This window comes from Protobothrops mucrosquamatus, unplaced genomic scaffold, assembly GCF_001527695.2.
Source record: "Protobothrops mucrosquamatus isolate PMUCROS unplaced genomic scaffold, P.Mucros_1.0 scaffold7570, whole genome shotgun sequence".
Lineage (NCBI taxonomy): Eukaryota > Metazoa > Chordata > Lepidosauria > Squamata > Viperidae > Protobothrops > Protobothrops mucrosquamatus.
In genome coordinates, this window is record NW_015393369.1 from 1 (window position 1) to 14,704 (window position 14,704).

Genomic DNA, 14,704 nt, shown 5'->3' on the forward strand with positions numbered 1-14,704 from the left:
ATTACCTGTCAACAGCAAGAAGTGAGTTGGTAAACGAAAACATACCATCTTGGGGTTTGGGGCAGCTTAAAAACAAGATGTATCAATTACAAGAAAAGCAAATTTGGAAGTTTTCTCTGTTCAGATAAAGTTTTGATAATTTGACTAACAAAAAGCAAACATACAAAAGCAAAAAAAGGAACAAGCCCTTCAATCACTGTTTATTCTACTTAAAGTGATTTAGTGCTTTCATCTAAATTTCACTTGATGATTAAATCTTCTAGCTCAGAACATATTTATTTATTTATTTATTTAATTTGCTGCCTATCTCGTATCCAATGACTCCGGGCAACTTACAACATAGTTTACATTCTAGGAGGGAAAGTACTTTTGTGGCCAAATGCCCCCTACTGCAATAGACCTAAAGAAAATATAGAAATGACAAATATATAATGACTATAATGGTATGAAATCACACCATTATACCATACTTGAGTTAACAACAGTCAGCTGAAGTACTTGCCAACAAATTGATTGACATCTGAGTTGTGACAGCAGATATTAAAACTGAAGGTTGTTAATTTCTAAGGAAAAGTAGGCTAAATTCAAAAGTGTTCCTCTGCATACAGAAAACAACTGAAACAGTTCTTTTCCCATTAGTGCCAGACCAATGCACTAAAAAGTGAAATCTAAAATGAAACTAAATTTCTCCATGTTCAAGAGGTCATGCAAATTCTCAGAGAAGTATAGTAATTGCTATACTTCACTGAATCCAATGTTAAAAGCACAATTTATATGGCAATTTTACTGATCAGGTGGTTTGAATTATTTCACTTATCTCCCTGCCACTCTTAATAGTTAGGTAAGATAAGATAACCTTTATTGTCATTTTTTTTTTTACTGTGGGCACAACAGCACACATTAAAAATGAAATTTAGTTGCCCGTTCTCAAAGTGAAACACATACATGACACACACCTAAACATACTATACACAACATATGTATAGACCCACACCCCCACATATACATAACAAAGTTGTTATCTTCAAAGTAAGGATAGAAGGTTTAGCCCTATACCATAAGTAAAATTGCTAAATACTTTGTGATATTATTTTGCCTCTCTAGCTCACCTATTATTTTGTAAAGCTTTGGTGGGTGGCTTATTGTTTTAGTTTAACGGAAAGGAAAATATATTTCATTTATCTGGCATATCAGATAAAATCTATATTAAAGTTTTTATACAGCAATGCTATTTAAAAGGACATGGTTTTTAACAGGGAAAGAAATATTTAAGTGGCAAAATTGTGGACAGGGAGTATTGTATTTATAGGCAATCTATAGTTCAAGAGGACTAAAATGTGTCAAAGAATCATAGACAGCGGAAGCCCACAACATACTTGTCCAGGCTAATCCTACCAACTGTTCTTAACAATGCTCAAGTTCATCAAAGATTGTGACCACACAGTACATTTATAGGGTCTTACTGAACAATTTTGGTTTTATGTAAAAAAATACTACGGAGTCCACCAAGTTACATGATTACTAAACTTAAATATGTATTAATTCATTCAGACTGAATGTGAACTTTCCAATAACAGCATGTTAGTTACCCAAATGCAATAAAGACAATTTGACTAGCTGAATCCAGCTAAAGGAACCAGCTAAAGGAACTTACCACTACATGTATAGTATGTTGCTGTGGAGAGCCCCCAAATTAGCAGCAGGTAGCAACGGAGATAAAAAAAACAATGCACCAATAAAGACAAAAACAATGCACAGAGCAAGCAGGTTATACAGTTATCCAAAAGGCAGTAAGCATTTGCAAAATTATTTAGCCAAGAAAAACATAAGCTTTTCATATGACACTGAATGCATAGCTGAAAATTAAAACAAAATACATATTTAAATCTAAATATCTCACAGACATTACATTTGTGCCAACTCTGAGCTAAATCACTGTATACAGAATAACAATAATCCAGCATTTGAAAGCTGAAAGTATTGGGGCCTATTTCCAAATCTGAACCTTCACTGTAAAATACAAACCAAGTTACTTTATGATTTGAAAGCATGAATGTCTACATTTATTTCAAATATAGGTAGTCCTTGACTTACAATCACAATTCGGCCCCAAATTTCTATTGCTAAGCAAGAAAGCTAAGTAAATTTTGTGACCTTTCTTGCCACAGTTGTTAAGTGAATCACTGCAGTTGTTATGTGAATTTGGCTTCCCCATTGACTTTGTGTGTCAAAAGGTAGCAAAAGGGAATCACGTGACTCCAGAACACTGCAACTGTCATAAATATGAGTCAATTATCAAATATTTGAATTTTGATCGCAAGACCATGGGAATGGTGCAACAGTCATAAGTGTGAAAATTGTCATAAGTCATTTTTTTCAGTACCGTTATAAGGTCAAACAGTCACTAAATGAATTGTTGTAAGTCGAAGAGTACCTGTAGATGGTATCTCTTAATAAAATACAAGCTATGAAAACTTCAGATAAGTTCCATTTAACATGTTTTAAATTTTCTTGCTTCAGTTTTAGAAATGTCAGCTACAACGACTATTATGTATCACTGTACTTTAGAATGTTACATCTGGTTCTCACTGTGTGACCTCAACAACTTGTGTGCTGTTTTCCTAGCTTACCGAAAAAGCCAGTGGCATGTATGGTCGCCGTCGAACTAATTTTTTACGATCTCTTTCCATCTTCTCCTTCTGAGCCAACTGTTGATAATATTCCACCAGTTTATTAATCTATTTAAAAAGAAACATTTTAAGCTATTCATGTGAAGGGACATTCTTTACAATAATTTTTTTCCCTGAATTCACTCTGAACATTTTTTTAAAAAAAAATCTTTCATTGCATTTACAAATCTTCATATAGTGGAGTTTAAAATTTACTCTCTCTCTTCCTAGCAACTCTTTCTCCCCCTATTTATTTTCTTTATAGAATATTTTATGTTTAATTTGTGCCACTATTCCTACATATTTACCCATCTGAATGGACTTTACTGTTCTTTAGTAGAGGCTAAACACAGAGAAATGGAACAAATCAATACATTCCTGATTTATTTCACTTTCATATTTCCTAGCAAATTAATTTATTCCTGAATATATTTCTTTTCGTTACCTTTTGTGTATAAGGATTTTCAGGTTCCTGCCAACCTCCACTGGCTGCAATGTAACAAAAAATAACATGAACGATTAAGAAGAAGGGAATCATGAAACACATGTTCTAGTCAAAAATAAACTATACAGAAAGTAACTGTCTGCTTCTCTCCTCCGCTAAATCCATCACTGGCCTAATACTGTATATATGTTATTTAGAATGACATAATACTGTGTGCTTCATCACTGTATAAGATGAGTCAGAAAGCAGCTTGTGTTTCTTATCTAGTAAATGAAAGTTGGTTAATGTGAACATAGGGACATAAAATACCAATGACAGATCAGCAAATCAAACACAGGTGATAAAAATCTATTTTGTACCTTCCATTTTTCCCTTGCAAATTTCCCTATTGCCAGGGAATTTTATTGTTACAATTAGCACACAGTGAAAAAAGGGGAGAAGGCACAGACATCTATGCAGATAATAAGGGGATTCTGCTGAGTTGGTAATATTTTCTGCACATAGTGGAGACCAGCCCTCCCTGAAAGAAAAGTGGAAGGCAGACAAATTCTTTTTTCCTTCAAATTTCTTGCCATTAATAAGGGTTCCCATTCTTATATGTCTTATTGTTAGGAATATCTAGCATCTGCTAATTTTGGAACCATTGGAAAAGACCAGCATAAGAGACTGTACTGCTGAAATGAGTGAAATTACGCCCATTGTTTTACTTTTGCTTTGTTCTACTATTCATCAGCTTCCTTTTGCACAACTATTATGGAAAGAAGCAATTCTCTTACAAAATTCAGGAATATTTCATTCAGAAGAAAAGATATCGAAGAAGATTTGTGGGTATAGTGTGAAGAGTGTGGACAAAACAGTCCTTTGTTGTCTCTCATAAAACTAGAGCCTGGTTCATCTGCTAATAATGAACAGTGGGGAAATTAGGACAAAAAAGCATGTGGTTTAATTATGGAGTTTACTTCTTCATATATAATGACACTAATTTAGATGTCTTGAAAAAGGAATTAAAAGAATTAATGATGACTCAGGCTCTTAAACCAATTAGTCATGCTGGATAGTGCTACCTCTAAATGTCTGTTGCAAAGAAAAATATTTCCCAATTGGTGCAAAAATTGGACAAAATAAACTTTTGATCCAACCCAGCAAAATGTTTAAATACCTTCAATAGGAATTATCTCAATAACATACAGAATTTGGGGACCCTCATTATCAACTGAAGTGACATAGCACATATTTATAGAGCACATTTCTTTTTGTGGCAAAGGCAAAGACCCCACTAGTCACTGAACTTAATTCCATTCAAATTCTGTAAATCCTTCTGTGTGTACTACCAGTTTTCAGCATAATACAACAATGTTTCTCTTTTGACCAATAACTGTGCATAATATGTAGAGTTTTTTCTCCCATTTATTTTAGATATGACACTCACCAACTGATTTATCTGCCATGCCAACATCCCTGGATGTCCAGCGGCAAAATCCACAGGCCAGATAATAAGCCTTTTTCATTGTAGTCTTAGCAGGATCATCAGGCAACGGAGCAGGAATGCTTGTTGCTCGGGTAGAGAGGGTATGCATACAGCAAGGGCAATCAAAACAGTTAGCACACCTAAGCAAGAAGACACCAGTATTAGCTTTTTAATTGAATGGATTTGATCGTATTTGCCTTCTTAGAGTGATAATGCTCATTATTATGTAAACCATATTGATTTCTTGAAATTAAAAGCTGTTGAGGCCTGTTTTTGGAAACCAGCCAGCCAGCAGGACGGCCAAGGAACCTCTGAACAATTGCAAAAGAGGACGGAGCAATCTCAGCCTCCAGCATTTTTGCCAGACTCGGCTTCATGCAAGCCCGTTTGCTACAGCAGGTGCTTTCCCATCAAACTTCATCCTTGTCAGCATGAATACATCTCGCTTCAAAGCCCCATTTATTGCAAGAACAATTTGAGCAATTATCCTGACAGTCAGAAATAATCACTTTGTCTCTGTTGAATAGAGCTGCTTCATGGTTAGAGCCTGGCTCCTTTTGTTGGGGAGGGGGTATCAGGTGGGAGTCAAGGTTCTTGATTTATAAATGTACATATAATTCAAAAATTCCTCCTAACAATAAATTTAAAATAGTATGTTTGGCTCAGAAAAACTCATTGAGACAACCAACAGGAAGCTAATTCATGTTATCTTTTCCTTTATAAAAAGACAAAAATACTGTCATGCATAACCCTTCAGATTTTGTCATAATCAATCCGTTAAGATTCTATACAGGTAGTCCTCGACTTACAAGAGTTTTCAGTGCTGCTGTAACTTCTGAAGTTGCAAGAGCACTGAAAAAAGTGATTGATGGTCGTTTTTCACACTTACAACCATTGTAGCATCCCCATGGTCACATGATCAAAATTCAGCCGGTTGTAGTGTCTTTTGTAACCTTCTGACAAGCAAAGTCAATGGGGAAGTCAGATTCACTTAACCATGTGGTAACCGTGTTACTAACTTAACAACTGCAGTGATTCACTTAACAACTGGCAAGAAAGGTCGTAAAATGAGGCAAACCCCCCTCACAAATGTCTCAGCCACAGAAATGTTGGGTTCAGTTACGGTCATAAAACGAGGACTACCTGTACTATTAAATTCAAAGTGGGTATCAAATTAAATAAGTATGTGGTCAAATATAAAGAGATTATGAAAAACACAAAAGAATTTTTTTAGGAAAAGAAAGAGGGGAGAATGTAGCCTTACCTATTTTTTTTCAGCTTGGCTTCAGCTGAAGGCATATTCTCCAAACAGCTGGGACAATAGTGAGAATCCACCTATAGAATAATTTTTAAAAATCATCTTTCTTCACCACTACACTTGAAATAGTGCTGCTTCTTATCTTTGTAACAAAAAAGACATTTTGATTTTTAGGGGCTGGGACAGGACAATATCCAAAAGATTGATTTATAAACCACAAAACCTTAAATTTGATTATTGTTATTTCAGATTTTGCTCTCAAAGATTATATAGGCATTTTAATTGTATAGGTACGATCCAAATGGCAGAAAAACTTTATAAGACGTCTGCCTCTCCTGGCTAGTTTCCAAATATATATCTTGATGCTTGTGGAGAAAATTTATCTCATTTTAAAATGAAATATTAAAATGTAACATCAAATGTCACACTCAGGAGGCATAAGGTGATTCAGAAGGGCTGACAATGCAGCATTTCTTTCTGTTCTAGATATTATTATTGAGAGGAAACTTAGATCTGTACCAGTTTAATGACAAGTATAAGGTATAATTAAAGTATAATCCCCAGGATTATTAATGACAATTAAAATTGGCATTATAACTGAGATGAAAAACAAACTTAAAATCAGCAGTGATTCCATGAATTTTCTAGCAGAAATTTTTTTCATTCTCAACTATTAATATTTTGAACAGAAGATGCCAAAGATCAAATTTGGAATTTGTCCTGTCATGAACCAATTCTTAAAATTTATTTCCCTATCCAACTGGGTTCCAATAGCTTGTTGCCTTCTTTAATTATTCTTTAGCTTTTTTGTCAAAACTGAACAACTGAAAAATAAGTAATTCAAAAACTAATACTTCAGATTAAGACCACTTAATCATAATGACTAAGATATTTCTTGTTCAGTGCTTATAGATTGTTTTAAAATGGAAATTGGTTCACATTCAAAAACATACTACAGTAACAGAGTAAGATTAAAAAGTAAAATATTCTTCTTCATTCATGTCCATACACAACAAAATGGATTAAAAAACAGGTGTTTACAATCTTGGGCCTGCAACCCAAACAATGCCAAAATTAAGTGCAGGAAGTAGGGTCTCATCTTCAGACATTTCTAGAATGTTGGGAGCAGCAGAGTTCTTTTACTATTTTGTGTTTAACCAATGGAACACTTGTTTAAATTTGGGAGCCCCTATAAAATTTGAACAAAAGCTGCATCTTTTTATTGGTGCACTCACTTCTCAGAAGATCAAAAGATTAATTCTACATTGTAACTGAATAATATTGTTTAATAAATTGATTTTCAGTATTACAAAATACAGTATACTGAATTCCAAGGGCCCCCCTAGCTTTGCAAACTGGACAGCACATCTGGAACTCTTGAGAAAATGTCATGGGAATGCCCACACAAAAATCAATGTACTAGACAGAGACGGGTGAGTTTGTTCCTTGGCACACTCTTTTTTTTAGTCTTTCAGGATACTCTATCATAACTGTATATTACTACCCTTTTCTGGACATGCGGACATACTTCAAAGCAAAACACTGGAGTCCTCAATCATTTTCAGCTTTTAAGAATGCCTCCAGAATATATCTGGGGACTAGAAGCAGTCTTTGGAATACTGTTTGTGCTTTGCAGCACCCTAGTGTCCCTTTTTTTTTAAAAAAAAATCTAAAATTAAAATGAAATGGGATATTTTTTTCTGCTGCATATCATAAAATACATCCCCAAGAATGTTGCAACTTACAGGCTCCACACTATGAATCAAGCTTGTAGTCCACTCATAATTGCCCACTGTGTTTTGCAAATACAAGCTTCATACAGTTAGATGGGTAATAGTACCTGATTATAACATTATCACCTAGAGCAGTGTTTCTCAACCTTGACAATTTTAAGGCATGTGGACTTCAACTCCCAGAATTCCACAGCCAGCAATGCTGGCTGTGGAATTCTGGGAGTTGAAGTCCACATGCCTTAAAATTGTCAAGGTTGAGAAACACTGACCTAGAGTCCAATTGTACAGAGGCAGGCAGGCAGACATGACATAAATATATAAATGTAGGGAGGGGGAGAATGAGAATGTGGTTTAAACAGATTAAAGGATGCAACAGTAACCAACTGGGAAGCACAACATATTATGTCTGAACAATGAGTGGTGGCAATTTACATAGGAAAAGCAGGGGAAGAAGTGTTATTCCAAATACATATGCTAAAAAATTCCTCCACCCTTCCTATAAATCTCTTCCTACCCAGAATTATTCCCTTTCCACCTAGCCCAGGCAGTACAAAAGGACACTGACAAGGCTCTGTTCTCGAGCTCCAAATCAGAACAACGGACAATGTGGCACACATCCCTCAGCCAATTGGATGAAGGGGGACTAACGAGTGGCAGCAGGGTTAGCCAATCCACACCGCTGGCGTGCGATCAAACACACCCCAGGCTCTCTAACACGGCCAATTTACCTCATGCGAGACACACTCGAGGGAACGGAGCTCACTGCAGTAGCGGCAGAAATACAGCTGCGAAAGCGGCATGCGGATCTCCTTTTCGCCGCGCACCAGGTAGGAGACGCGGTCTGACTGAAGAAGAGAAGCCATCTTGGGAGAAGAGAGCCGGCCCAGCTCTTCAGCGCCCCGCCGCACCCAACTAGCCGGATTTCCGCCACGTGACCCGGAAACATTAGGTCTCGTGCATGGGCCGCGGTAACCAACGCATCGTCACTTCCGCCAGTTCTCTAAAGTGAGATCAGACAGGGGTGTAAAACAGAGGAAAACGTAGAAATGGAAAGTTGAGGTTCTGTTTGGGCTTTCGGTGTCAACGCATTGAGAATTAGTTGCCAAATTTAAAATTAGCGCGTCTTATGGCAATTCGATACATTTATCTTCTCCAGTCTGTGTACCAGGCACCTTCCAGGAGTAGGCAATCTTGGCTCTTTTATNAAGCTGCCAGTAATGCTTTTTCCAAAATGTTCTATCCCCAGCAAGCATTATTTAGAAGAAGTGGGATTCTACTGTTTTTTTTCTTAATATACTTATGTAAACCTTGCAGTTTGCTGAGGCTGGTGATATTTCTATCTCAGTTAATACATTTACCAATAGATGTTGATGGTAATTTGGAATGTTGACTACAGATAGTCCTCGACGTACGTCATTTAGTGACCATTCAAAGTTACAACGGCACTGAAAAAAGTGACTTATAACCACAGTTACCTTTGTAGCATCCCCATGATCATGTGATCAAAATTCACATGTTTGGCAACCGATTCATGCTTATGACCATTGCTGTATCCCAAAGTCATGTAATTACCTTTTGCAACCTTTTGGCAAGCAATGGGAAGTCAGATTCACTTAACAACCGGATTACTAACTTATCAACTGCAGTGATTCACTTAACAACTGTGACAAGAAAGGTCGTAAAATGGGGCAAAGCTCACAACAAATGTCTTACTCAACAACAGAAATTTGGGGCTCAATTGTGGTCGTAAGCCGAGGACTACTTGTATTCTTATTTTCTTGTGATAGAGCTCTTAAAAACTATGAGTCCACAGTTCTAAGAGAAGACTTTAAGTTAATATCAGGCTCCTGCCAGAGGATATCTATATTTGTTAAACAGTTTTATAGCAATAAAATGTATAGCTGTTTTGATCATTGCTTGCCTTATTCTGTCATCAATTACTAGATCAAGCTGTGATGCAATCTTGTTTCAAATTATATAGGAGAGAAAGCTGAGCAAATGGAAATTAAAAAGGCAATATTGTTGCCTTTTTCATTACACAGTGGTTAGATGAATATATTGCCTTCATACTATTTACCTGACAAGTCACATTAAACGTCTGTAGCATGTCTATCATAGTTTTTGACTTGTATAATTGGAATTCATGCTTTCAAAAAGGAAGAAATAAATAAAAAGTGAGCTGTGCTTCAAACCAATTCAAAAGTGTTGCTTTTTTCCTCCAAAAAAAGAAGATAACCTCTAAACCTCTAAGAGCAACTTCTAACAGAAACTGATTTATTTGATTGCAGAATAATCATTGTGTAACAATGCTAAAGTAAATATTGCAATTTCATGTTTTCAAACAGATTTACTGTATTTTAGTTATTATAACCATTTTAACTAACTGTTAGAAGAAAATATAGGTAGCTCAGGGATGAACTGTGGTGTTCTCGGTGCTCTCTGAGCTCGGTTGTGTGATTGCAGAGATAGGTAACATCAGTTCTAGTGAATGTGGCATTTGGTGCCTGTTTATATACAGTAGCTTGTGCCAGTACCTTATATTCGGTATACACCCCCACTAATATTGGCAGAAGCTACTGTATATAAATAGAGAACAAAGCCCACTTCACTAGCACTGATGATGTTTTCTAGGGTAATAAAATATCTGCTACCACATAAAGTCAGAGAGCACTAAGGACTCCATTGGTCTCCATTTGACTATATTTCCAACTCTTTTACCTTTCTTTCAACAACTTCAAGTAGGCAATTTTCACCTACAGCTTGAACAGTTACAGACTCTTCTATATTTATGGACTACAGTGTTGGTGTTACAGAGGACCTGAAGGCTGTATGATCCAGAAATGTTTCAGTTTCTGAAAGGGACTCTAGAGCTTAAGGACAGCTATATTGTCATTACTATTTATTTCTTGCAAATTCCATTCACAGTCTTCACAGTTTCACTTACATACATGGTACATATAGAAGGCACAATTTCTTCTATCACAAATGAAATTAACAATATTATGCTCTTTGAAGATCAGTTCAGCTGAAGAATGTGCATCTCATTTCTAATTTATAAAGGATGCGCTTTGGCCATCTAAAGTGAACCAGATATGCACCTGTGGATATTGATCTAGGAACTGCCAAATTAAGAAATTTAGGCTTTGGTGTCATCAACTGTATTTTTAATACAGTTGCTTTATTTTACAAGGAAAACAATGTAAATTATTTTTGTTGTGGGGTTTTTTTTTTGCCACCTATAAAGAAAAGCAAGCATAGGAACACATTATCTTCTTTCCTACATGATAGACAAGTGCACGAGTTTGATCAGAAAACAAAACATTCTCTCCTGAAAAGAACATGTGCAAAAGTATCAGCTAAGCATATAACCCAGAGAGGCTGCATTTGGTGTTGTCCTCTTAAATAATACCTGCTGTATGTCAAATCACAAATGATACTGAATTGCACCTACTTTTCCTCTTTTTCCCCCTTTTTTTTTCATTCATTCGTTTATTCATTTATTTATTTATTTCTCACACCTGCAGACCAACTGCTCTTCCCCAAATTTGTATGTAGTAAGCAGGGCTGTTGAAAACTGAACTGTTACCATTGTTCCATAGTTACTTTTTTTCCTGATAAAAGTGCATATGAACTATCATTTCATCATGAGAAGCAGCCCAAAATCGAAGCATTTTCTTGGACCTTTTAACCTCATGGAACAGTGGAATATTCCAAGAGAAAGTAGCTGTTATGGTGGAATATTCCATAGGAAAGAAAGCAAGTCAGTTTCCCACAATGGAATCAGTTTTGGTTTCTTTGTTTTGTTTTTGGGTTTTTTTGACATCGTGAATGATGCCTCTGTGGTATTTCAGCAAAATAAACAGTTTAAGATCATAGACACATTCTAGCAAAGTGCTCAGTGTTGATTTTTATCTTCTTTCTGGGAACCTAATGTAGAATTACTTCAGCTTCATTCATATTCCAAAGATTTATTCAGAATAATTCTCTTAAGGATAACTGGGAATCAATTCAATATATCTCCTTTTTCTTGACGTAACTGTAATAGTTTCCATATGACTTGATTTCTGAGAAAAACACACAGAGGATACATTACTTTCCTGAGTTTTGTTTTTGCCAGCAGTCTGAACCAGTAATTGTTCGTCAGTATTCTAGGTATTTAAATAGTATTTATCCTTTTCTAATCCATTCATATTTGTTACATATTTAAAATATATTGTGAGAAACAGTGATGTAATTTATTTGTCTCATACTGGGACTAAATGAAAAGCTGCCTTCCTTAGTCTTTTGGGATTATGAAACTAACAGAGAAATGAAAACTTTAAAAGCGTCCTTTTGGAGAAGCTGAATAAAAATCATGGTTATTTTGAAAGACTATACTATAGTCATATTCCACTGCCTGTATGATATAGACTTAGAGAGTGGAGGCTGGACAGAATATCTTCCACCCAACCACTTATTGATTTATTTACAACAAACCACATAATACTGGTTGTCAATCTTTCCTGAATCAGTCAGTCACTCATTGTTTCTGGAATTCATTAAGCAAGTTCCTCTCTACAAAGACTCAGAGCTGGAGTGGGCGGAGGATGTTTTTCTAGATGAATTCAGAAGTTCTTTAAACTTCTTTGTCTCAGGCAAATGGGCATCATCCCAGTACGAGTTCTGATCAGACAAAGTTTGGCTCAGGGTGAAAGTTGGATGCCGCTATTTCTGCTTTTGGCTTTAATCCCTGTAGGAAAAGTCATTTTTTCTTGGGAGGAAGAACCATTGGCAGAGAATCTAGAAAAGTGTTTCTGTGATCATTCTAGCCAGGGGAATACTGTAGCCAGTTTCCAGGCTGTTTAAAGGCTGTTCTGAGGTAACAGAAGCAGCAAAATATTGCCGCTAGACTGGGAACTATCTCCCACCTACCCCCATGTAAGGGAATGCCATTTAAGAACACCTGCCATTTAAGAAACCCTCACTGCTATACAGGGAACTAAGGTTTTGAATAAAACATTAAGTCGTGAATAGCAAAAGCATAGTCTTTTTAGAATTTTTTTTTTCTTTTGCTTTCTGGATATCAAACAAAATGCTTTGGAAAGCATGAATCATTAAAATTCATCTGCAGTTCTAGGTTCCAGGAAAGTACAAGCTTCCTCTTTCAGTTGTTCCATTTTATGCATGCATTTTCATAGAGCCTTGGCAGTGAGAGGAGGAGGAGGAGGAGGAGGAGGAGGGCTTTTCATTATGATACGTTGCTAAATAACCTGCAAATAAAGAACCTGTAATTCTTTTATTATTCTTTCATGTGTTGTAGGAGTGATTCATGACATTACAAGCAGATGACAGACCTCAGTCTTAAAATCCCCCCACACACTCAGATTCCAGGGCCTCTTTGCGTGTACTGTACAATTCAATACAGATCGTTGCTTTTGTATGGAAAAAACCTTAAAAGGAAATCAGCCCTGACTGTTCTTTGGAAGGACAGATACTGAAGCTGAAACTCAAATACTTTGGCCTCCTAATGAGAAGAGAGGACTCATTGGAAAAGTCCCTGAGGTTGGGAAGGGCTGAAGGCAGAAGGAGAAGGAGAGGATGAGATGATTAGAGATAGTATCATTGATTCAATGAACATAAATTTGGGCAAACTCCAGGAAAGAGTGGATGATAGGAGAGCCTGGCATGCTGTGGTCCACGGGGTCGTGAAGAGTCAGACACAACTTAGCAACTGAAAAACAATGGAAAAAACACATATATCTTTGAGAGTATGGTAATGAAACAAATATGTCATGTGGCGGATGGTGAATTCTCCAACTTATATAAGCAAAGTTGTCACTGGATGTTAAATGCATTGTGAAACAACCTTCTGTTTGGTCAAAGCAATTCAATAGAAATCAATAAATTGGCCTTTGAGGAAATTTGCAACAAGATTCTCAAGATGTATTTTTTTTAAAAAATGTATTAAACATGTTTAGTTATTGTTTTTCCTTGAAATACTTCCCATACCATGCTTTGAGCTGTCTTTGATATGCGAAGCAATACACAAATTAACTGAATAAGTATCTAAATAAAAGCTATTTCTTAACATTTATTGTTTTAAATTGATAAAAGTTACATTAGAGAAGGTCATAGGAAATAATGACCGGCCATGCAGAGAGAGAGAAAATGAAGCAGAATGTAAAATATTATTTTAATAAATAATAATTTGAGTATTATTTGAGCCTCCCCAACACACCGATTATTAAAGAAATCAACCCAGAGTTCCCACCTGAGGCCCAAATGATGAGGCTTGAATTGTCCTACTTCTGACACATTAGAATAGAATAGAGTTGGAAGGCACCTTATAGGTCATCTAGTCCAACCCCATACTCAGGCAGGTGACCCTATACCATTTCAGACAAATGGCTTTCCAGTCTCTTCTTAAAGACCTCTAGTGATGAAGCACCCACAAAGTCTGAAGGCAAGCTGTTCCACTGGTTAATTGTTCTCACTGTTAGAAAGTTTCTCCTTAATTCCAGGTTGCTTCTCTCCCTGGTTAGTTTCCAGGGGAAATTAATTGAGGGCATGACTCTCTGGGAAAGGTGGAAGGAAGGGAAAAATGGAAGGCCAGCACAAGGTGGGTGGATTCAGTTACAGTAGCGATGGGTGCACTGTTAGGAGACCTGAAAAACATTAGGGAAAGATCGTCATAGAGAACATCTATCTAGGAGTCGGACACATCACCAATCACACACACACACACACACACACCCTCCCTCCCGCCCTTTGGCACTAAACGCCTGTCGAGGCATCTTCACGCCTTTCTCCACCACTAGGTGGCCCCGTGGGCAATGAGAACAAACGAAGCCGGACGGACGAGAGCAATTCTAGTCTTGGAATTCATTCTTCTCGCTCTTGAGAGTAGAAGGGAAGCTCCGGGGTTACGAACGGCTGCCAGCCAGCCTGACCGCCCGCCCGCCCGCCCGCCTGCCTGCGAGCCAAGCTAAACAGAACTATTCTATTACTTTTACGCCGGACGAGAAAAACCCGTCTGCGGCGCTTTAGACTCCTTTCTTGAGAAGGGAAGCATCACGTCGGGCGGCGGACGGTTCCAGCGCCCGGAAACTCGCCTCTTCCTGCCTGAACGCAAGGCGACCTTCCCGCTGATGG

At 37.0% G+C, this 14,704-nt stretch overlaps 1 protein-coding gene across 1 annotated transcript; it reads right to left on the bottom strand.

Moving 5' to 3' along the window:
- Positions 1-1,582: 1,582 nt before the first annotated feature.
- Positions 1,583-8,492, bottom strand: LOC107300594 (dynactin subunit 4). Its single transcript, XM_015829907.1, has 6 exons — positions 8,302-8,492; positions 5,847-5,917; positions 4,544-4,722; positions 3,115-3,158; positions 2,631-2,738; positions 1,583-1,675 (listed from the first exon to the last, which is right to left on the bottom strand). The coding sequence occupies exons 1-6, from the start codon at positions 8,434-8,436 to the stop codon at positions 1,628-1,630; spliced, it is 585 nt and encodes a 194-aa protein (XP_015685393.1). The 5' UTR covers positions 8,437-8,492; the 3' UTR covers positions 1,583-1,627.
- Positions 8,493-14,704: the final 6,212 nt, after the last annotated feature.

Excerpts from the sequence above, each read along its gene's own strand:
- LOC107300594 (XM_015829907.1), bottom strand. The coding sequence starts at position 8,436 with ATGGCTTCTCTTCTTCAGTCAGACCGCGTCTCCTACCTGGTGCGCGGC. Across the intron at positions 5,918-8,301 it reads TCGAGTGTGTCTCGCATGAG|GTGGATTCTCACTATTGTCC; the intron begins GTAAATTGGCCG and ends ATTATTCTATAG. Across the intron at positions 2,739-3,114 it reads AAAATCCTTATACACAAAAG|ATTAATAAACTGGTGGAATA; the intron begins GTAACGAAAAGA and ends CTTTTTAAATAG.